Raw genomic sequence first — 22,818 nt, forward strand, 5'->3', positions numbered from 1 at the left:
CCTCATCCTGCCCTTGACAAGGGAAGGGGCTGAGCCCTGGGTGAGGGGAGGCTGTGGTTGGGGGCTCCAGGCTGCAGGGCCCAGCGTGGGTGTGTCCTGCAGCTCCTGCTGAGGCTGGACCCAGGCCTCCTAGCCACGTGTGCCCAACTGTTTGTCTGTAGGTCCTCTGAAGGACTGTGTGCCAGGTGTGTGGTATGCCCTCGTGTGGGGCCTGTGACAGCTGTACACCTGGTGTCTTCGTGTGCATGGTTGCCAGCGCGTGTGCCGTTTGCTGTGTGTGCCGTGGGGTCCATGTCTATGTGGGGGTCCATGTGGACAGGGATGTCTCTCCAGGCCTGTGCTCTCACTTGTGCAGCCAGCCCCCAGCATGCACGTGGGGCAGCATTTATTTGCACTTGTGCACATAGTAGCCAGTGAGGTAGCCCAGGATGAAGATGATCCAGAAGAGGGCCACGCCGCCCAGCACTTTCATGGCGATGCCCAGCTTGCCCGTGCACAGCTTCTGGGAGATCCTGGGGTGAGAACCAACTGGAGGTGAGCCCCAGGCCAGGGCCGCATGAGGGGCCCCTAAGTGGACTGTGGCCATTGGTCTGGGTCGGGGGAGGGGCCTGGCGCTCTGCTGGAGTGAAAAGGAAGCTCTCCCCACCCACAGCCAACCAGAAGGAAGGCCAAGGGCTGCGGTTTGCTGAGCCGCTGGACCGTGGGCTCCCAGCCAGGATGGGGTGGAGGGTGATGGGGCTGGCGGCAGGGGTTAGGGCAGGCGTCCCTGTGGTTAGGCAGGTTAGGCACCGGCCTACTGTGGCTGGCAGGCTGCCCCCAGGCCCCTTACCTGCGGCAGCTTGAGGCCTCTTCTGTGCTGGACACAGCCCCTAGACTGACTCCATCCCTGCTGCCGTCCTCCCACCTACTATAGTGGACGTGGCTCTCCTGGGGCTGCATGCTGTGGGGCTGCAGCAGGAGAGGTGGGGCCTTCACAGTGGTGAGATCAAGACAGGTGGCAAGGCTGTGACTTCACTGTAAAACAACCGAATGGAAGGCAGTAGTCAAGACCCCCTCTAGGGCTGCTGTTAGGGGAGGGGCACTAAGGGTCAGGGGCTGGCTCCCGCACCGGCTCTGTCACCTGACCTAACAGGCGACCTAGACACAGAGTGGTTGAGTCATTTGCCCAGGGTCACGCCGGGAGGATGGGACCAAGCCGCTGGAATTCCATCTCAGGCCAAGCCCTAACCTCAGGCATGTGGGAGGCCAGTGTTTCCTTCCAGCACGCTCCAGGGGCCTCCCTTCCTGGGTGCTTTTATCAGACAGCCTGCATGGCCTGCCACCCTCAAGAGACAAGGACATTGTGACCCAACCCAGGATGCAGCCCCTGATAACTGTCCCCCTCCTTAACCCTGCCCGATAAGGCGCCTGCTGACCTCTGGGGAGGCTGGCCCGGAGAGGGTGGGATGGGGCAGGGCAGCAGGTCCAGGGCAGCAGGTCCGGGGCAGTGGCTACAGCTAGACCGGTCCCTGCCTGGGGAGGAGGATGCGTGGGCTGGTCTTCAGGCAGTGGCACGCAGCTGTGTCCTTGGCCTGATGTGGGTTGCAGCCCCTCCCCCACCCCAACCTCTGGGAGGGCTGGGGCTTGGGGGCACGATGCCACTGAGCACAGGCCGGGGTGGTTCAGGCCTCAGGGAGTCCCTACAGAGACAGGAGGGTCGTGGGCTGGGGGCTGCAGGGCAGCCCAGCTCAGCTCGGTGGCCTGCAGCCCCAAGTGCACCACAGAGGCAAGGAGACCGCAGGACTGAGTAGGAACTCCAAGCACTAGGCACAGCTGACGCGGCCAGCCTGAGCCGCCCAGACTCTAAATTACCTCCTTTACCCTCTGTCCTCGTTTCGACTCCTATTTACCTAAGGGGAAGGGTGCAGGGGGTGCAGGCCAAAAGCAACCACCCAGCGGAGGAGCTCGGCTGCAGGCCGGCGCAGCAGCGCCCAAGAGTGCCGACAGGACCCCACGGAGGGCGGAGGCGGGGCGGGGCCCGCCCAGGGAAGGGAAAAGGACCGGCCCTCCAGGGCAGCGGCACAGAGGGCGAAAGCACCAAGAGCAGCCCCGGCAAGAAGGCCAGGCAGAAGAGCAGGCAGGCGGAGACCGCGGGGGCAGGCCGGGGTGCGGCCCTGTTCCCGAAAGCCCAGAGACCAGAGGCGCCAGCGAAAGGCGTGGGAGCACGGGGCTCAGTGCAGCCTGCATCCAGGCCCAGGGAGGCACCAGCCTCTACTGGAGTATGGTGTGCTGTCTTCCCGAGCATGTGTGAGGCACAGCTGCTTACCCAGGTTCCCGCCCTCTTACCTGGTGTGCAGAATTCCCAGTCTGGTCCAGCAGCAATGTGCCAGCCCCAGTTAACAGCCATGACCGGGGTAAGACAAGCTTTAATACCCACCACCCTGCTTTCCAAGTCACCCAGCTGTGGGCAGGAGCCAGGGTGCAGCAGGGGATGGGGAAGCTTTTGCCTCTGTGAAAGAGCAGCAGCCACTCCTCTTCTAAGCCTTGATGTGATGGCTGGAGCTGCAAGCAGCCACCTTTGCAACCCACATCCATGCAGCATTAGTCCCAGGAGTGCTGAGTATCCAAGTTCACTGCAGCAGCCCATCATGGGCCTCCCTGTGGGAAGTTAAGCCCAGTATCATTCAAACTCTGGGATCCTGGGTTCTGGTCTTGCTGACGTGGAACGTGTGGTTCCCAAGTCACCCCGGTGGACAAAGCCACCAGAGCCGGCCCTTGAGCTGGGCCTCCCTCACCTTGCCCAGTAAACGTCTCCTCCACACTCACGTGAGAGTCACAGCATGTGGCGGCAGAAACCATCAGGGGGACGGCCCCTCCAGGCCCTGGAGCCTCCGGGTTCCCTGGGCACCTCCCGGGGTTTTGTGCGAGTGCAGGAAGATCCTAGCGTACACAGCGGCCCCCTGCATAGACCTGTCTTCACCCCACAGCCGCCTCAGGGCCCCACACTTACCGGAGAATCTTGCCTGAGTGCCGGAGCTCTGTGCCAGTTGAGGGTCAGAGCCTGGCCGCGGCCCGCACCTCCAAAGGGGCAGATCCTGGCTGGCTGAAGGTTCGGCAGACGCCTCGAGCCTAAAAAAAATAACGAGAAGCACCTTGCTAAGGGCTGGCAAGGGAAAGTGGCTGGGGTCGGGGGTCCCACGGCCACAAGGAGCCAGGCGGCAGTTCCGGGCCTGGTGCCCGCTCCGCTGATTAGGCCGGTGGGGTCAGTCCAAGGCACGCCCAGCCCCCGACAATTCTCAGCCGCGAGGCCCGGCCGCGCACGAGGCCCACCTGCCCCACTGTGCCGCACCGGGAAGCTGCCAGCCCGGCCCCCAGCCGCGCCTTACCTGGTCCGCGGCGTCTCTGGTCTCGCAGGGGCCGGCCTGGGCAGGGCGACGGGCCGGGGCGGGGCCACGCGAGGAAGGGCTGAGCCAGCAGCCGGGGAGGCACCTGGTCCGGAAGGGGGCGTGGCATGAGTGGTGGGCGGGCCATGGGGGAAGGGCTGGAGCCAGCAGCGCGGAGGTGGCGTAGTCAGAGGTGGCGGGCGGGGCGAGGCGAGAGCGGGCGGGCGAGAGGGGCGGGGCCATGCGGGGAAGGGCTGGAGCCAGCAGCGCGGAGGTGGGTGTCCAGAGGGGCCGGGGGGCGGGGCGAGAGGAGGGCCGTTGGGCGGGGCGAGAGGGGGGGCGGCGAGAGGGGCGGGGCCATTGCGGGGAAGGGCTGGGCCGCAGCGCGGAGGTGCGTAGTCCAGAGGGGGGCGGGGGCGGGGCGAGGGTAGGCCGGGGGCGGGGCGAGAGGGGGCGGTTCATTGCGGCTGGGGAAGGGCTGGAGCCAGCAGCGCGGAGGTGCCTAGTCCAGAGGGGGCTGGGTGCTGGGCGAGTGGGGCTGGGGCCCGAGGCTGCCCAGCCCCGGGGCCTAGAGGTGCAGGGGTCCAGGCAGGGTCTGAGGGCTACACTTCCCGCCCCCAGACGGCCCGCCCTCGGGGCCTCCAGGGTCCCCGACCTCCTTCACCCCTGCTGCAGCGGCTACGACGCCACGAGGCCCCCAGCCCCGCGGGGACCGGGCTGCAGCGCCGGCGAGACTACGGGAGGCTCTGGGCGCGTCTGGGTCTGAATCTTGGGTATCGAGGACCCGGCCGCGGGGACCGTCCCCCTCCGGGGCCTGAGGGGCATGGCGCCCGCACGTGGCCCACGCTCGGTGCTCGCGGCGGGAAGGGAAGCGGGTGTGGGTGGGGAGCAGAGAAGGGCGATGAGGAGAGCCCCTTCCGAATGTGTTCAGGCGCCCAGAGCCTGCGAGGCGCCGGGGAAGCGTCAGGGACCAGACAACGTTGCCGTCCGTAAAACCTTCCTTCCAGGAGCAGGGTGATGGGAACAGAGCCCCCCACCCTCACCATCTTCCAATCCTCCTGCAAGAGAGTGCCCCAGCCAGGAGAGGCCCCAGGGCAGGAGGTCACAGACCCCCTCTGTTCAGTAGGTGTGAGGTCTGTGCTGAGTACTGGCTGGACACCCCGGCTCAGGCGTCTGGCAGCCTGGGGCCTCAAGGGGACCTGTTAGGAGCTAGGGGCACAGGCTGGTGTGCTGACCTCCAGTGAGTGAGCTTTGGAATGGGGAGTGTGGTAGTAGTTCAAGGTCGCAGAGGAGAATAGGCCCCCACGTGGATTCCAGAGAAGAAAAAGGTGGGACAGTGCCAACGCCTGGGTTTAATTCTAAGTCTGAGAACAGGACTCATGGTGGGGGCGGGTGGTTCTGGAGCTGGGCCCTGGCCTCTGCTGGGCTGACCGTATTTGGGCACCTGGCTGGGTCTACTTGGAGGTCCCCTTCTTGGTTTTGCTGGGCAGGAAGGCCTCTGACTGATGAAGGGGGGGCACTTTGATACCCTTCTGCTTCAGCTGATTATAGTAGTCGCTTCTCTCTGAGATAATTCTCTACACAAGAAACACAACCGTGGAGGTGGCCTTCCCAGTTCCTCACCTTGGCCTTGAGGCTGGTGTGCCCAGTTCATGCCAGCTGCCCGGGATACCACCCTCTCCTTCTCCAGAGGGGCTCGCTGCAGCAGGGGTGTGCTGGTAAATACTTACAACCGACTCTCCAGGGCTTTGTGGCGTTGCCAATTTCTGTGGTGGGAATACTCCCACGGCGGCTGATTTTCAGCCGCAGAAGTGAAGTCACAGAACACGGAGCTGGGGCAGGTGCACACCACCAGCCCACAGAAGGCTGCACTAAGACCCCTCCTCGGCCCTCTTAGAGTTGTGAGGAACCCCAGACTCCAAGAGACCTTTGAGGTCATCACATCTGTCCCTCAAGTCCCTTCTGTCCTGTGCAGAGGGAACGTTGTCCCCACCCCTCTTCCAGTCTCCTCTCTGGGCCGTTGCTAGTTTGTGTCAGGTTACAGCAAACAAGCAAAGGTGCTCTTCCCTGGCTACTGTGCAGTGGGTATACTCCCTCCATCCTCTGTCTTCCCTCTTCTCTTCCTCTTTCCCTCCCCTTCCTCCTCCCCTCCCCCAGACAACAGTACCAAGGCCACAGAGATCTCTGCCCACATTACAGCTCTGCAGGAAAGGCACCGTCTGGGGCCTACCCGCTCTGCAGAGGAAGGGAACCAGGCCCCATGAACGTGGGTGCTGGAAGGTCGTGGGCACACACTGGGGTTTAAGGGCAGCCCTAGAGGGCAAAGTGTGAGTCTTGGGACCAGAAGCAGCTGCTGGTAAGAGGTGACCCCTGCGTAGCTCATGGCCCCACACAGAGCCACAGCCAGTGCCTGACTCCCAGATCTCTGAGTCTCACGACACCTTGCAGGTAAGCATGGGCTCTCCGTCACAGAGGGAGGCACCTATGACTCAGAGAAGTGACTGTGTGGCCCACAGCTGGTGGGTGGTGACCTCCTCATGCCCAGTGACCCCAAGGCCTGAATTATTTCTCCTACACCCTTCTACTTCTCCGAGGCCCCTGCTTGGGGACCCCTGGTCAGGAAGGAGCCCAGGAGGCTGTAGCCAGGATGGGAAGAGTCTGCGCCAGGGCCCCGGATCAGTGGGTGGGGATACCAGCGGAGGGGACCAAGCTGGACAAAGCAGGGGGCTGGGCTCCTGCTGCGGGAGAGTCTTCATGACCCGAGCGGCTTGTCCCCTCTCCACAGCGCTCAGGATGGGTTGTGGTGGCTACTGCTGGTCTCTGATGCCCCTCCCCCTTTTTGCTGAGAGTGGGTAAGACTCCCATGCCATGCCCCCACCCACCTTAGGATGATTTGGTCCCCTCTGCCTGAGCAGAGAGAAAGGAGGGTCCTGGGGTCCAGGTGAATAGGTGACACAGCTAGCATGAGAACAGAGTCCCTTGAATCTAACCTAGGCCCCCACCCCACCCCCTACCCCAGCTGTGGCCTAGGGGGATGGGGCCTGGATGGAGGCAGCTGAGCTTAGGGGTGTACCTGCAGGGCTTCCAGGATGTCATTGTCAGATATCTCGTTGGCCAAGGACTTGGTCCCGGAGATGCTAAAGGTGGCCTGGATGATCTTATTCCTTAGCCTCTCGAGCTATGAGCAAAGGGACAACATCGTCACTCATCTTTGCCCAAGAAGACACTTGGCCAGTGGGCTGCACCCCCCAGCACTTTTTTTTTTATAGGCCAGGAAGGAACAGCTCGCCCTCACTTTTCATGGCTTTAGAAACTGGAAACGGGGGCCGGAGAAGTCAATGTGGGCTGCCTGAGAGCTAGGAGCTGCCGGATCCAACCCCTGACCCTGCGCGGCCCAGCCCCAAAGCCCAAAGGCTCTTTGACACCACGTTGGCTTTTCTAATTGGAAAGTAAAACCTACCCACACACACACACATATTTTTAAACCAAGAAACCAGAATAGTACAGAAGCTGCACGTAACCCCTGGACCTTCCTCCGCGGCCCAGGGGAGTTGCAGTGAGTGGGTTTCCTGGCCCTTGGCGACACTCTCGCTTTAGGCATTTAACAGTGTGCTGCTGGCCCGTCCTCCTTTCCATGCTGACTAGGAGGCGTCTGTGCCATGGACAGCAGCATTGAACCTGGCCCCTGCGCACAGACCCGGAAGGCGTTCCAGTCTTTTGCTGCCGTGAAGATCCTTGTCTGCCTGTACGCTGCAGCCACCTCCCCAGAGGTAGCTAATCATGCCTCCCAGGAAGCTACAGAGGAAATCTCTCCAATCTGCGCCCCAGGAGCCTCAGAAAGAAACCCCTGGAGTTATGCGGCACGATCAGCACCAGTTCCTCGGCCATAAACCCTGACGACACAGAGGTGCCCAATGGGAGCCGGGCCCGAAAGGCTCAGCCTTACCTCCGAGTGGAAGCACGTCCACACTGCCGCTTGGACAGGTTTAAGTAACAGCAGGAATGTCATGGGCCCCTGGCCTGTGTGAGGAGTGGAATCCTTTCCTTCTTTCCAGTATTTATTGAGTGCCCACTTTGTACAAGCATCGTGCCAAGTGCTGGAGGTCCTGAGGCCACAAGGGACTGGGCCTCTGTTCTGGGGGTGCCTCCCCAGGGTAGAAGTTGGCAGCTACCCAGGGTGCCCAGCCTCACTTCCCCACCCCCGTGGGGCCTCACCATCAGGCTTGGCGCTAGTTCCTGCTCACCGGGACTTAGCTTCAGAGTATTTCTTAGCTCAGCTTTCCAGGCTCTACCAGGTCAGTGCAGGCTGGTGTACAAATGGACACACCTAGACTGCCTCTGGTCTAATGCCTTCACCAGGACTACAGCTGGATCCCAAACTGTTTTATCAAGGGATACCAGGGGTGAGTGCTGCCGTCTGACCCAGCCGGAAGGAGGCAGGCTCAGGCAGGAAAAAGAACACAGTTGGCATTCCTGCTGGGAACATGACTTCAAAAAGCCTCCATACATGATCTTGACCTTTGCTTAATTTTGGATTCTAAATCAAGGTCAGGACCAGGCACGGTGGCTGATACCTGTATTCCCAACACTTCAGGAGGCCAAGGCAGGCAGACTGCTGGAGCCCAGGAGTTTGAGACCAGTCTGGGCAACATAGTGAGACCGTCGCTACAAAAAGTTTCTAAAATTAGCTGGGTATGATGGCACATGCCTGTGGTCCCAGTACTCAGGAGGTTGAGGTGGGATGATGATGGCTTGAGCCTGGGAGGCCGAGGCTGCAGTGAGCTGTTATTACCCCACTGCACTCCAGACTGGATGACAGAGAAAGACCCTGCCTCAAAAAAAAAAAAAAAAAAAAAAGGTCAGCTCTTTATTGATTTCCTTTTTGGCATGGGGCCTTCACAAGCAGGGTGCGTTCTGGCCTTGCTCACGTTTAATATGACGCCCCAGTGGGGTCCTGCAGTTAAGACTGCCTGGTCCAAATCCCAGCACCACCGCAAAAAGCAGGTCTGGGGTCCAGGGGGACTGTTCATCCTTTCCTGCTTGTCTGTTAAATGAGGATCATGATAACTACTTCATAGTTTGGTTAAAGGAGCCACATGACTTTGATACCAAGAAGGTACTTAGAATGGTACCTGGCCCAGCAAGCACACCATGACTCAGAGAGGGGTTGACACCACCATTCCTCTCAGTCCAGGCACCCTCCTCCTTTCCAGCCAGTGAGCCATCCCCTTCACAATGCAAGCCAAGACCCGCAGCCCTGCCCGCGGGGCTCCGCCCACCACTGCCATTGACGAATGCTTCTGGGGTACTCTGTTACACCCTCACTCCATCCTCTACCCACGCTTCTTGAGCGTCAACTCTGTGTGGGTGCTGGTGTACACGGCAGAACCAGCCCGAGCCCCCGTGTACTCAGAGCCTGGTTCTACCTTGGTGGGCGGTGGGCAGGGGCCCGGGTGCTTGGCCACCAGCTGCTGGGACAGACCCTCAGGAGGAGGGGCTGGGCGTACCCTGGACTGGGAGCTTTCCAGGGCCACGCGGACCTGCTGCTCTGCCTCCTGAATCATCTCCTTCTTGCTCTGCAAATCCTCCTGCAGCTGCTTCCACCTCTGCAGGTGGTTCTGGTCCAGTTCCACCTGCTCCTGCAGCTGGCTGACCTTGGTGTCCATCTCTGAGATGACATGGTCCCGCTTGGTGAGCTTTCTCTCCAGTTTCGACACTTGCTGGGGACATCCGGGGAGGACAAAGAGGTGGGGTCATTTCACCCAACCAGAGTACGTGTGATACCCATCCACTTTTTCCTAAAAGATGGCCGGCGGCCAGGTGCAGTGGCTCACGCCTGTAATCCCAGCACTTTGGGAAGCTGAGGCGGGTGGATCACAAGGTTAAGAGATCGAGACCAGCCTGACCAACATAGTGAAACCCTGTCTCTACTAAAAATACAAAAATTAGCTGGGCGTGGTGACGCATGCTGGTAGTCCCAGCTACTCGGGAGGTTGAGGCAGGAGAATCGCTTGAACCCGGGAGACGGAGGTTGCAGTGAGCTGAGATTGCACCACTGCACTCCAGCCTGGTGACAGAGCAGGACTCTGTCTCAAAAAAAAAAAAAAAAAAAAAGGCCAGCAACTCTTGCTGGGTCCCTCCAGTCCAGTCTGGGCCCAGCGATTGCGAGGAGCTTTCTGTACGGACGTGGGGCCCAGAGATACGTCGAGTGGCCTGCTACCTAAGTTAAGGGACTCTGGCTGGGCTGTGAAGAAGCTCCAGCCCCGTCTTGCCCTTCACTGTGTTGGGACTTACAGCAAGAACAGTGGCCTGGCTGACCATTTAACGACACCCAGGCTGTCACCTGTCGGAGAAGCTGGTTGTCCTTCTCAATGAGCCCCATCATCTCTTGGTGTTTCTTATCTTCTCGGAGGTTGGAGAACTGGAAGGAGACAGAGGGGTTGGCATGGGGGTCTCCCAGGTTGAAATAACAGACTGAACACTGGCATCTAACTTTTTTCCTTCCCCAAAGCTCCCTAAAATAATGGCAGCGGGATTTCTACTGAAGGCAGGGAGAAGAGGAGAAGAAAGAGGACTAAAAATATTTTGGAGAGTTTGAAGATGGCTGAGTGGTATCTGACATCCCAGATCCAAAAAAGCCAAGTAGCCGGCAGTAGGGAAAGCAGAAAACAAGCCCAGCTCACACTTGAGTTCCTAAAGGTCTCAGACATTGTTGGTCCGGGTTCTTCTAAACATGGAGACTAACATGAGGACGACTGGTGGAATGCTATTTCAGAAATGAAGAGCCCTAGGCCACGTGCGGTGGCTCACACCTGTAATCCCAGCACTTTAGAAGGCTGAGGTGGGTGGATCACTTGAGCTCAAGAATTTGAGAGAAGCATGGGCAACATAGATCCTGTCTCTACAAAAAATGAAAACATTGGTTGGGCGTGGTGGCATGCGCCTGTGGTCCCAGCTCCTCAGGAGGCTGAGATGAGAGGATCACCTGACCCTGGAGAGGCTGAGGCTGCAGTGAGCTGTGATCACACTACTGAACTCCAGCCTGGGTGACAGAGTGAGAACCCATCTCAGAAAAATAAAAATAATAAAGAAAACAAAAGAAACTCTCCATTAAAATGCCAAAGCAAAGCACACTGCTCTGCCCAGGGAGCACGGAGTGGTCAGCTGTGTGCTCAGAGTCCAGTCAACTCGAACATTGGAGCAAAGCTCTCAGATGAATGAGAGACCAAAAGCCAACTTCAAAAGGGAACTTGTGACCAGGCGCAGTGGCTCACACCTGTAGTCCCAGCACTTTGGGAGGCCGAGGTGGGCGGATCATGAGGTCAGGAGATAGAGACCATCCTGGCTAACGTGGTGAAACCCTGTCTCTACCAAAAATACAAAAAATTAGCCGGGTGTGGTGGCGGATGCCTGTAGTCCCAGCTACTCGGGAGGCTGAGGCAGGAGAATGGCATGAACCCGGGAGGCAGAGCTTGCAGTGAGCCAAGATCGCACCACTGCACTCCAGCCTGGGCGACAGAGCAAGACTCTGTCTCCAAAAAAATAAAATAAAATAAAATAAAAGGGAACTTGTAGGAAATAGGAGTGGTGCAAGAAGTTAGAAAACTAACACTATGATGAACACTGTCATTGAGGGAAGAGAAGATACTGCATTTGTGAAGCCACACACGAGTGCGCTTCGAAAAATGAAAAATGGAGCATTCAGAGAACATCAGAGTAAAATATTATAACAAAATGAAAACTCAAGAGCTGTTGATAAAGTTAAGGAAATCTTCAGAAAGTATCTGTAAAAGACAAGGAGACAAAAAGGAGGAGGTAACAGATAAAACAAGAGCAGGACAGGAGGTCCAATAGCCAAATAATTGAGAGAAGGACATGAAAAACAATGAAACCAAAGAAAATTCCAGAGCTAAAGCACATGAGTTCCCAGATGGCCCCTGAGTGCCCAGTACAACAGATGGAAATGCACCCTCAATAAAGCATAACTCTGGGAGGTTTCAGATCCCCTGGGACAAAGATAGATCTTACAGCTCTCCAGAGAGGAACAACCCTCCCACAAAGAACCATGAACGTCTTTGGACTTCTCATCAGCAAACCTGAAAACTGTAAGACAACAGAGGAATGCCTCTGTGATGCTGAAGGAAAATGGTTTCCAAACGGGAATGCTATATCCAACCCAGATGTTGCAAGGGTGTACAGTAAGGATATTTGCCAATATATTGTGTCCCCAAAACTTTACCCCTTTCATCCTTTTTTTTTTTTTTTTTTTTGAGGTGGAGTTTTGCTCTTGTCGCCCAGACTGGAGTGCAATGGCACAATCTCGGCTCACTGCAACCTCCTTCTCCTGGGTTCAAGTGATTCTCCTGCCTTGGCCTCCTGAGTAGCTGGGATTACAGGCACCCACCACCACACCCAGTTAATTTTTGTATTTTTAGTAGAGCCAGGGTTTCACCATGTTGGCCAGACTGGTCTTGAACTCCTGACCTGAGGTGATCCACTTGCCTCAGCCTCCCAAAGTGCTCAGATTACAGATGTGAGCCATCGCGCCTGGCCTCAGTCATCCTTTTTGATAAAACTACTGGAGGATGTGCTCCACCAGAAATAAGTGAACTGGGCAAGAAAGCAAAAGATATGGGATGCAGCTGTTTTCAAGTTGTGGTTTATGAATCAGTACTGTTCTGTAAAACTTATTTGAGTGTGTGTGTGTGTGAGAGACAAATAACTGTCCTAATGATGTCAGTGCAACATGATTGTGATAGAATGATATGGGGAGCAGGGTGGATGGAAAGGCTGCCCTTGTGTGTGCTGGGGGGTGGCAGGGGAGGAAAAAAGGAAGCATTAAATAATGTTAAGATGGAGAAAAATCTAGAACGGGCATTATGAACATGCTATTTAGAGATATGGAGATAGATTCATAAAGAATGTGCTGGAAGAATTTAAAATGATGACTTAGGAGAGGGCAGATGAGAGGGAGGAGGTCAGAGGCTCCTGGTTTTCATGACAGGCCTCGTGGAACTATTTGATCCTTTAAGCGATGTGCATGAATAACTTTGATAAGAATAAAAACTTAAAACATTTAACAAAAACGACAAGAGTGGGCTCAGTGGAGTAGCAGTTTCTCTAAGCACAGAGAGAGCCTTCTCACCCCCAGGACTCAGGGGCCGGGAGATGCTTGAGGAGAGGCCAAGAGCACAGTGGCTCAGGAGACAGGGACACATGCTTCCAGCCCAGGGGCAGGGCAGGGCTGTGGCTGGACACATGGGCTCCAGCCTCCCACACACCTTGGGGAAGCCTGGTGGGGCTGCTATCAGCCACACAACCCTGGGCCAGCTGCCTGGACGCCCCAGGCTCAAAGTCTCCATCAGTAGATGGGACGGGTGGCGCCTGCGCCGAGCTGCTGGGGGTTAATGAAATCTGGCCCATGCTCACGGAGCGGAGGCCGGTACTAAGCGCACGGCCACCTTGTCGGTCATGGCTTGTAGCTGCTGCTTCCGCTCTCGAAGCTCCTTCTGCAGCGTCTCATTTTCCCTATCGATCTTTCGCAGTTGGGATTCTTGGAAATCCAGTTGTTGTTGTAAAGACGCAATCACTCCTGGGCGCAGAGGCAGTGAACAAGAGCAAGCAGGGGCAATGAGGGACTGGAGAGGGCCGGGCCACCGCGCCAGCTGGGAGGGCTCTGCGAGCCTGGGTGAGGCTGCTGACACCTGCCCCTGCTCCAGCTCACTGACCAGAGCAGGCAGCGTCTGGGCGTCCCAGCTCCTGGGCCAGGACCTGCTGAGTGGCCAAAGCCCAGCCCCCCGCCGAGGCCCTACCTGTTGCAAGGGAGTATCTGGTCCTGGTGGCCTCCAGGTTGGACTGGAAGTCCAGGATGACCTGCTCGTACTCCTCCAGCTGGGTCAGCAGCTCCTCCTCAAACGACTCGGCCAGGGAGGAAGCACTTTTCCTGGGGGTCTCCTCTTCCTCTGGCAGCTCCCTTTCCTCGGAGTCCTCATCCCTGTCCCCTTCCTCCTCTTCCTCCTCCTTGCGTCCCTCATGTATAGCCCCCAACTGGCTCACACCTCCCCTGGCACCCGTGTCCTCCGCCCCCTCGGGCTCCCCTTCCAGGCCCTCGTCCTCCTCGCCACCTCCCAGGTCCAGCTCCTTGCCCCTCTCCGGTGCTGCAGGCTCCTCCCGCATCTGCGAGATGGGTAGGGCAGGGGCTGGGCAGGGCTGCGGGGCACCCCCAGGGTGGGGGACTCCAATGCTTATGGCAGGGGCACCGGGGAGGGCGCCTCCTTCCCGGCTGCTGCAGGGTCCAGGGAGCGGGAGAGCATCCTCCTGGCAAGGTCACCAACAATGGCCCAGGCACTGCGGCCTCAGTCATGGGTCCTCCCTCTGTCAGGAGACTGCACCTGACCTGTGACTTCAAGGGGTTAACAACCCACCCACCTCACCTCCTCCCCTGGAGTGGGGGCACCCCAGGTCAGGGCTGCAGTGGGGACACTTGGGGCCTGGGCCTCTTAGCTAAGCAATCTGGGTGGCTTCTGGGCCGGGGTCCCCCACTGCGTGCCCACTCTCCAGGCAGCCCGCACCTGCTGCCAGTGCCAGTGCTGCAGCTCCTCCTCATCTCTGGAGAAGGCCTTCAGGAGGCTCAGCCTGCCCAGCTTCAGCGAAGCATCTGAGAGCCGCTCCTGCAAGATGCCCGGGGGACCCTCAGCTTTCCAGCCCCTCCTGCAGCACCCCAGGAACCGACCACTGCCTGTCCTGGAAGGGACAGTGGCCTTTCATGTCTGGGGAGGGGACCTGCATCCTCCTGCCAAGGGGCTGGGGGATGTGGGAGCTGTGGCAGTGGAGGGCACAGGAACCTGTGGATGGGTAACTCGGGGGGGCAGAGGGGTTCTAGGCAGCCCCAGAGCAGCCCCCGGCAGGTGGCCTTGCAGTAAAAGACAAGGCCTTGGAAGTCAGGGAGCCAGCCTTAGACACGCCCACAGTGCATGTCGTTGCCTGGGTGCCCCACCCTCAGACACCCACCCAGTAGCCTGGGAGGACGGAGAGTGGAAGCCCTTGGCTGACCACCTTTCCCTGCCCCTGCCCTGTGTGTCTAGGCAGCCTTCCCTTGAGGCATTTAGGGCATTTGGCATGGTCAGAGGCCTTCCCCCTGGTCCCTGCTTCATCTCTGGCCCCCAGCATAAACTCAGGCTATCTCCTCAGGTATGAAAGAAATCAGGTCTTAGGAAGATCAGGTGACCACCGCTGGGCACAACACAGACCTGCCACATCCAGTCCTCTGCCCAGACCGAGAGGTGGGATAGCATCCCCACCCCACCCCTACCCCAACCCCATCCCCCACCTCACAGGGGGGCTCACAACCAGAGAGTAGGGAGAAGGGATTCCCGGCCAGGGCAGGGTAGTCCAAGCTACCACTGCCCACGATGCACACGGCCAGGCCTGGGGAATCCGCCTGCAGGGTGGCCTCCATGACCCAGGATTTCAGAGGTTAGCTCAGCCCTCGTTATATAGATGAGGACCCTGAGCCCAGATAGCGCCATGCCTTGCCCCAGGCAGAAAGCAAGTCAGAAACCAGGTGCAGGTGCCTAGACATCGGCTCACAGCTCTGATTTGTCATTTTGCACCTCCATTCGCCTCTCCCCTGCTTGTTGCATCGGCTCACAGCTCTCATTTGTCATTTCGTGCCTCTGTTCGCTTCTCCCCTGCCTGTTGATCAGAACCCTGAGAACCGGTCCGCGTTCCAGTGAGGACCTGGTAGGATCCAGGGGGCCTGGGGGTTTGCCAGGGGTCTGTGTGTCACCAGCAGTTTTGGATGCTTTGGAAACGACTGTCTTAGAACTCTGCACTGTGCCCCGCTGGGGCTGGCTCACCCTCCTGCCTGGGGACATGGATGCCTCTTGGCCTTTGCCTTTGAGGAGGCATTTCAGCTGCGTCTTCAGGGCCTCCCTCTCCTCCTGGAGCAGCAGGATCTCCTCGTCTTTCTTCTGAACCTGTATCTCCAGCTCGGACAGGCAGTGATCCTGGGCAGAAAACCAGGGGCAGTCCCCGTGGGCCATGCAGCCACACACTCTTCCCCCAACCTGCCTCCAGCCCACCCAGGAGGAGCAGATTTGCTGTCCTGGGACCCCAAAACCCCATGGTCCCAGGGATTTCAAGATGTGTACTGCAGTAAAGAGCTAGCACTACACATCTGGAGAGCAAGATGTGCCAGCTCTTTACTGAGCCATGCCTGGCACCTCCAGCGCCTCTGCACCCATCCTAAGAGCAGATCCTAAACCCTCCTCCGAGGAGTTGCAAGGCAGCTTCCCTTTCGGACCTGGCCTGTGGTCTGTCCTTGTACCCCACTATACCACAGGACGCCAGTCTTCTTTGCAGGCCCCACACTTAACTGGCAATACCCTCCAAGCTTCCCTAGGGGCTTGCTGGGGAGCTCCTCAAACTTTTGTTCTCAGAATCTCAACTCCCTCAATTCTTCAAAATTAAAGACAAAAATAAAGATGTTTTCAGGCAAACAGAAACTGAAAGAATCTGTCACCAGCAGATCTGAACTTAGAGAAATACTAAAGGGAGTTCTTCAGGTGGGAGGAAAACGATCCCAACAGAATATTCTGGAAGGAAAGATAACTAGAAGGTCCCCTAAATGTTTGGAAAGTAAGTGATAGGCTTCTGTGTCGCCAATGGGTCAAAAAGAAATTACAAAGAAAGCTAGAAACTTTTAAAACTGAATGAAAATGAACATCTGGACACATCAAAGCTCGTGGGACGCAGTTAAAGTTGTGATTAACGACAAATTTACAGCCTTAAAATGCTTATACCAGGAGGGCAATGGAAAACCAGTGATCCAAGTATCTATCTCAAGAATTCAGAAAAGAACTAAAACTAGGCCGGGCGTGGTGGCTCAAGCCTGTAATCCCAGCAACTTTGGGAGGCCGAGACGGTGGATCACGAGGTCAGGAGATCGAGACCATCCTGGCTAACCTGGTGAAACCCCGTCTCTACTAAAAAATAAAAAAAATTAGCCGGGCGAGGTGGCAGGCGTCTGTAGTCCCAGCTACTCGGGAGGCTGAGGCAGGAGAATGGCGTAAACCCGGGAGGCGGAGCTTGCAGTGAGCTGAGATCCGGCCACTGCACTCCAGNAAAAAAAAAAAAAAAAAAAAGAACTAAAAATTAATCCTACAGAAAGTAGAAGAAAAGGAATAAAGTTAGGTGCGAAAATTTATGATATAGGAAGGGAGAGAGGAGCAAGTGGGAGAGAGAGGAGAGAAGGATAAAGCAAACGTGGCCACATTTAACATCTGGGGAATGGAAAGGTACATGGGAATCTTTATAGTATGGATTCTTACCACTTTATGCCTGAAATACAAAGTTAAAGGGAAAAAATGTGCAGAAATCACATTTCATCACCCTGGTCATGGTCACCTGAGACACTCTCACATCTCAAAATAGTTCGAAGACTGCTGGAAAGGAGATCTGATTTCCTGTTAGAGCTGCTGAGTTTACACAATGCCAGCTGCAAACTTGTGGCAGGTGGCTCTCTTGCCACCAAATGAGAAGAGTTCATCTATGACAGCCCAGATGAAGGCAGAGATGAGATAAAGAAAAGCCTGATGAGCCCCTTGGAGCTCCTGGAGGCAGCCAAGCCTGCAGCCCTTCCCTTGGATGGTTCATGCACATGACCTGGTAAATCTCCTCCCTGCTGCCTGCATGAATAACAACAGTGTATCTACCTACATGAATAACAACAGTGTATCTGCCTGACTCTTGTCTAATGGTACACTCAGGCCATTTCTCAGAAATGCAATTGCTTGATTAAAGGGTAGGAACACTTTTAAAGCAGTGACATCTCTAATAATGTACAGGTAGAGCAGCAGGAGTAAACAAAATGAATATCATGGACCCACAGGAGCAGGAGCTGGAACTGGCAAGCCCCCTTGTGTCTCCATTCAATCATATGACCCCCCCAGGTCTCTGTGCCCTGCATCAACTCGCCAACATTTTGTGACTCATGTCCATAATTTTCATCAAAACTTTATCAGCTTCAAAAGAATGCAGAGAAAGGAAACAGACACTAGAGAAAAATCAACAAAATCTAAAGCTGATTCTAAGAGAAGGTTATTAACATTGATAAAACTCCAGCGAGATCAATGGGGAAAAAGAGAAAGGAGGTACAAGGCAGCCATATTGGAAATGAGACAGAGGCTGTCCTTATGCTGCCCACGCTGCTGCATAAAGGATAGTAATTATCCTTGTACTATGTACAGCCTTAGGCTGATAAATTTAAAAGTTTATATGAAATAGATGCATTCCTAGAAAAACACAGAACACAAAACTGAAATGAGGAAAAAGATAACCTGGATATATTTTAAAGGAATTGAATTTGTGATTTCTTTTTTTTTTTTTTTTGAGACAGAGTCTCACACTGTCGCCCAGGCTGGAGTGCAGTGGCTTGATCTCAGCTCACTGAAACCTCCTTTTCCTGGGTTCACGCGATTCTCCTGCCTCAGCCTCCCAAGTAGCTGGGATTACTGGCACCCGCCACCATGCCCAGCTAATTTTTTTTTTTTTTTTTGTATTTTTAGTACAGATGGGGTTTCACTATGTTGGCCAGGCTGGTCTTGAACTCCTGACCTCGTGATCCGCCCGCCTCAGCCTCCCAAAGTGCTGGGATTACAAGGGTGAGCCACTGTGCCTGACCTAATTTGTGATTTTTAAAAGTGCTCCTGCAGGGGCCTAGTGCGGTGGCTCACACCTGCTATCCCAGCACTTTGGGAGGCTGAGGCAAGAGGATCACTTGAGCTCAGGAGTTCGAGGCAAACCCAAGCAACATGGAGAGACCTCGTCTCTACAAAAAAAATGAAAAAAGTTAATGGGCATGGTGGCGTGTGCCTGTGGTCCCTGCTATTCGAGAGGCTGAGGTGGGAAGATTGCTTGAACCCTAGGAGGTCAAGGCTGCAGTAAGCTGGGATCACTCCACTGCACTCCAACCTGGGTGACAAAGTGAGACCTTGTCTCATAATAAACAAAATAAATAAATTAAAAACTAAAAGTGCCCCTTTAGATAGAGCCCACAGTGAGCTCTGATCGTGCCATTGCACTGCAGCCTGGGCAACAGAATGAGACCCTTTCTCTAAATAAATAAAGGCTGGGCACGGCGGCTCACCCTGTCATCCCAGCACTGTGGGAGGCCGAGGCGGGCAGACCACGAGGTCAAGAGATTGAGACCATCCTGGCCGACATGCTGAAACCCCATCTCTACTAGAAATACAAAAATTAGCTGGGTGTAGTGGCGCGTGCCTATAATCCCAGCTACTTGGGAGGCTGAGGCAGGAGAACTGCTTGAACCCGGAGGCAGAGGTAGCAGCGAGCTGAGATGGCGCCCCTGCACTCCAGCCTGGCGACAGAGCGAGACTCCGTCTCAAAAATAAATAAATTAATTAATAAAAGAAGAGTTATCCTGTGAGGACTCTCCAGACGCAGACTCCTTCAATGGCGAATTCTTCAGAATTTAAGGAAGAAACGGCATCAATCTTACACAAACTCTTACAGAGAACAGAAAAAGAAACAAGGTACCGGGTGCAGTGGTGCTCCCAGCACTTTGGGGGCCCAAGATGGGTGGATCACTTGAGCCCAGGAGTTCCAGACCTGCCCGGGCAACTTGGGGAAGCCCCGTTTCTACAAAATACAAAAGTAGCCAGGTGTGGTGGCGCACACCTGTAGTCCCCGCTACTTGGGAGGCTGAAGTGGGAGGACTGCTTGGGCTCTGGGAGGTCAAGGCTACAGTGAGCCGGGATCACACCACCACACTCCAGCCTGGGTGACAGAGCGAGACCCTGTCTCAAATAATAATAATAATAATAATAATAATAATAATAATAATGAAAAGAAATAAAAAGAAAAAAAGTAACTGTTTTCCAGCCTTTTCTTTCATTTTAATGAAGCTAGAATAACTTTGATACTAAGATTTGATGAGGGAATTACAAGACAGTGAAAATATAGGTCAGTCTTTCTTATAAATATAGATTTTTAAAATGACACTACAATGAATCAACTTGTACCTAAATCAAGCTGGTTTTTCCTGTTATGATTTTGATTTAGAATACATTCTCTGAAGTAGAGTCTGTGGGTGCAAAGATGTGTGAATGGCTGGAGGTCATGCCTGCCAGGGAGTCTGAGTTCCATGCCGGCATAACTGCCACCCACTGGGGTGAGGATGGACAGGAGTGAGGAGCGTTGTCAAAGCAGGGGGTCTGGAGGTCGTTTTAGGCCATGGGGACCTGCTTGATGCAGCTAACCAGATACTAGAACCAGAGCCTGTCAGGGGGCAGGGCTGTCCTCCCAGCCGGAAGCAGAGCGAGGGAGTAGGGGCCTGGGATTTGCACCCTCTCCGCCAGTACCTTCTCATGGATGACTGAAAGGTACCAGGGCATCCTCTTTCTGGAGCAGCTCTGGGATTCGACTGAGCTGCTGGTGACCGGACTCAAAGTCTGGGGTTTGCTCTTCCTCCTCAAGTAATTGAACTCGCAGGCGCTCTTACTGAAGGGAAGGAGGTGCCCTGTGGCGACAGCAGAGACTGAATGAGAAACAAGACCCTTCCCTGCCGAGCTCCTCTGGCCTCTTGGATGACGATGTCCACCCTTCTGAGACTTCCCTCGGAAACCCCTGTCTGCCCAGACGGACTCCGATCTGTCTCCTAGCTCTTGTCACCTCACTTTGAGGACACAGTGTGATGCTGCTGTGAACACGATGGGGCGCCCACACCCAGCTCAGTGCATGTGCTGAGGGAGTGAGGGAAGGTGTGGAAGCTCCGGCCGAGACACCCAGGACAGAGCAGCCAGAGCTGGGAGTCAGAACAAGGGGGTCATCCTGATGCTGTCCCTGCACACCTGGTTGCTTGTCCCCTCCTGGGGCCTTAGTTTCCCTATCTTTTTTTCGTTTTTTCTTTTTGAGATGGAGTCTCACTCTGTCTCCCAAGCTGGAGTGCAATGGCACGATTTCAACTCACTGTAACCTCTGCCTACCAAATTCAAGCAATTCTCCGCCTCAGCCTCCCGAGTAGCTGGGATTACAGGCACCCGCCACCATGCCCAGCTAATTTTTTTTTTTTTTTTTTTTTTTTGTATTTTAGTAGAGACGGGGTTTCACCAGCTTGGCCAGGCAGGTCTTGAACTCCTGACCTCGTGATCCACCCGCCTCGGCCTCCCAAAGTGCTGGGATTACAGGCGTGAGCCACTGCGCCCAGCCCAGTTTCTCCATCTTTAAACTGAGGGGAGGGAGGGGATTCTCCACCTTCCTGAGCCTAAGGGCAGCTGGTCACTGCAGACTCTAGGTTTCCTCCAATTAAGGCAAGAAAGGAAACTCCGTGCTGTGAATTTCCTCTTGGTAAATGGAAACAGGCACACCTGTCTGCGGGAACAGTGTCCTGAGGGGTCTCTCTCTACCCACAGTGAGGGATACACCCATCAGCCTCTGGGTAAGGGCCAAGGGGACAAAACTTTCAACTATGATTTTTCCTAAAGACAAGGGGCCATGGTCCTGGGGGGACTGCAGCCTAAGCTGTCAGGCAAGGCAGGGCTAGTTCTGCATAAGGGAGCCCGGGGGCCTTTCTGTGTGACTCCTCAGGAGGCAGGCAGTCCTGGAAGGGAATTCCACGTGGCATAAGCAGCAACCCTGCAAGAAGCAGGCCTCGAGCTCAGGGGCCCAGCAGGTGCAGGCAGAGGCCCTAGGGGCTCCCTCACCATCCAGGTTCGTATCCGAACCCTGCCTGGCCAAGAGCAGGTCCCGGGTGCCCCTCCAGGTCTCTGAGCTGTTGTCAATCTCCCCGGACAAATCGGCCTCGGTGGGTGAATCGGCCTCGGTGGGTGAACCTGCCGAGTGTTAAAGATGCCATCTGGTGACTGCTGTGGTCTCATCTCCCCAAGAACTCCAGGGCAGACTCTTATTTATCCTTAAGTACACGTAGGGGCACAGGTAGCTTTTTTTAATGGATGCATGGGACTGAGCAAGGGGCTGAACCAAAGGGTGGGCTTCATCCTCCTGCCTGCCTTGGTGTCTCCGCCTCAACAGACCCGAGTGTGGCTGAATTTCTCTAGTTGATGCCCCCTGTCCCCTGGAGGGCAGACCCCACTTTCCTTCAGTAAAAACATGCCCTCCTAAAGGTCGAACAGAAGCTCCCCCACCTCCAGACCAGCCCATCCAAGGCAGACCCTGTTTCCCCTAAACCATCACAAAGCGCCCCAATGGCAACTGCCTATGAGCAGTATGTAGACGCAGACCCCACGCCCAGGACACCGTGCGGCCCCTCAGCCTCCCCAGAGAACTGCCCACAACAATCCCTGGTTCTGGAGCCCTGGCCGCTGTGGAGACCCTCTTGCTGAGGCGGAGGGGGGCCTGAAGCCTAGAAAGGTGGGGGCCCTGCTTCTGCCTGATGCCGGCTGAGATTCGTGGACAGCACGGGACCCCCTCCCCACAACCCCCACCTTGGCTTGGCTACTGGTCACAGGAATTAAGCTCAAGCTCGCCATCCCTAAGAATGGTGTCTTGTGTGGGGACATGGAACCAGTCCAGGTCCAGGAGCAGATGCTGGGATAAAGCCTTGGCTCTGGGCAGCGTCCCCCAGGTGACCACGGAGCTCGGCAGCTGCCTGCTCTGAGCCTCCTGTTCTCATCAGAGCAGTGAGGGGTTGGACCGGACAGCTGCTGGGGCTCCCCAGGGGCACTGTCCCTAACGAGCTATCTGGCTTTATGGGATTTTTCCTGAAGCTTCCAGAATCTTCAACCATCTCCACTCCCCTAGCCCCTGACCCTACTGAAGTTTTAGTGGGTTAGACAATAGAAAAGCAAGAAGTCTGGGGAGACAAATCAGAACGACAGTGGCCAGGAGAAGCCTCCCTCCACCTGCAGCCTCACCGCTGCCCTGGCTCCCTGCGCACAGGGCGGATTTCAAAAGCAGCAGCTGGGGCCACCGTGGAGGCCAACTCTGGTGGCTGCTCGCAGACTGAAGGGTGCAGCAAGTCCTGCCCCGGCCCCTCGACTCTGACAGGCAGTTTCACAGGCGGCCCTGGTGGGGGGCTCTTACCACAGTGGGACATGGATGTGGCCCTGGTGCTGAACTGGGGGCAGTCAGGACGCCTGGGGAAGACCCTTCGAAGTTCCTCCATTTTGGACATGAAGCTGGTGAGGCTGGTGGCATCCTTGGGTTCACTCTGGCAGGGCGGAGAAAATAAGACAGGTGCAGAAGGCCCCTGACTCTAGGCCAGCCCATGCAAGGGCAGACCCTGCTTCCCTAAACCATCGCCAATCACCCCAATGGCAAGTGCCTATGAGCAGTATGTGGACGCAGATCCCTGCCCAGGTGCCTATGAGCAGTATGTGGACGCAGATCCCTGCCCAGGTGCCTATGAGCAGTATGTGGACGCAGATCCCTGCCCAGGTGCCTATGACCAGTATGTGGACGCAGATCCCTGCCCAGG

At 56.0% G+C, this 22,818-nt stretch overlaps 2 protein-coding genes across 6 annotated transcripts; both read right to left on the reverse strand.

Annotated features, from left to right (window-relative positions):
- Nucleotides 1-326: 326 nt before the first annotated feature.
- On the reverse strand, nt 327-2,406 carry SMIM1 (small integral membrane protein 1 (Vel blood group)). Of its 3 annotated transcripts, none has more exons than XM_017882437.1 (3): nt 2,326-2,406; nt 830-1,014; nt 327-512 (listed from the first exon to the last, which is right to left on the reverse strand). In XM_017882437.1, the coding sequence occupies exons 2-3, from the start codon at nt 937-939 to the stop codon at nt 386-388; spliced, it is 237 nt and encodes a 78-aa protein (XP_017737926.1). In that variant the 5' UTR covers nt 940-1,014; nt 2,326-2,406; the 3' UTR covers nt 327-385. The 3 variants fall into 3 exon arrangements, with proteins under 3 accessions (XP_017737926.1, XP_017737924.1, XP_017737925.1); XM_017882435.1 differs by lacking the exon at nt 2,326-2,406 and adding an exon at nt 1,416-1,509; XM_017882436.1 differs by lacking the exon at nt 2,326-2,406 and adding an exon at nt 1,229-1,311.
- A 2,177-nt stretch (nt 2,407-4,583) lies between these two features.
- On the reverse strand, nt 4,584-22,546 carry CCDC27 (coiled-coil domain containing 27). Of its 3 annotated transcripts, none has more exons than XM_017882438.1 (11): nt 22,425-22,546; nt 21,086-21,214; nt 19,745-19,902; nt 15,221-15,370; nt 13,934-14,032; nt 13,175-13,679; nt 12,824-12,954; nt 9,706-9,783; nt 8,870-9,082; nt 6,436-6,540; nt 4,584-4,939 (listed from the first exon to the last, which is right to left on the reverse strand). In XM_017882438.1, exons 1-11 carry the CDS (start codon nt 22,513-22,515, stop codon nt 4,817-4,819), a joined length of 1,782 nt encoding a protein of 593 aa, XP_017737927.1. In that variant the 5' UTR covers nt 22,516-22,546; the 3' UTR covers nt 4,584-4,816. The 3 variants fall into 3 exon arrangements, with proteins under 3 accessions (XP_017737927.1, XP_017737929.1, XP_017737928.1); XM_017882440.1 differs by having other exon boundaries at nt 4,585-4,939; nt 13,175-13,538; XM_017882439.1 differs by having other exon boundaries at nt 4,739-4,939; nt 8,903-9,082.
- Nucleotides 22,547-22,818: the final 272 nt, after the last annotated feature.

The sequence above is a fragment of the Rhinopithecus bieti genome, unplaced genomic scaffold (assembly GCF_001698545.2).
Source record: "Rhinopithecus bieti isolate Rb0 unplaced genomic scaffold, ASM169854v2 scaffold_13351, whole genome shotgun sequence".
In the NCBI taxonomy this organism is placed as follows: domain Eukaryota; kingdom Metazoa; phylum Chordata; class Mammalia; order Primates; family Cercopithecidae; genus Rhinopithecus; species Rhinopithecus bieti.

Bases quoted from the DNA above. Each gene is read 5' to 3' on its own strand.
- SMIM1 (XM_017882437.1), bottom strand. From the start codon at position 939: ATGCAGCCCCAGGAGAGCCACGTCCACTATAGTAGGTGGGAGGACGGC. The intron at 513-829 runs GTAAGGGGCCTG...TTCTCACCCCAG, and splicing joins GAGGCCTCAAGCTGCCGCAG to GATCTCCCAGAAGCTGTGCA.
- CCDC27 (XM_017882438.1), bottom strand. From the start codon at position 22,515: ATGTCCAAAATGGAGGAACTTCGAAGGGTCTTCCCCAGGCGTCCTGAC. The intron at 9,784-12,823 runs GTGGCCGTGCGC...GTCTCCTTCCAG, and splicing joins TACAAGCCATGACCGACAAG to TTCTCCAACCTCCGAGAAGA. The intron at 9,083-9,705 runs GTGACAGCCTGG...GGATGTCCCCAG, and splicing joins ACAACCAGCTTCTCCGACAG to CAAGTGTCGAAACTGGAGAG.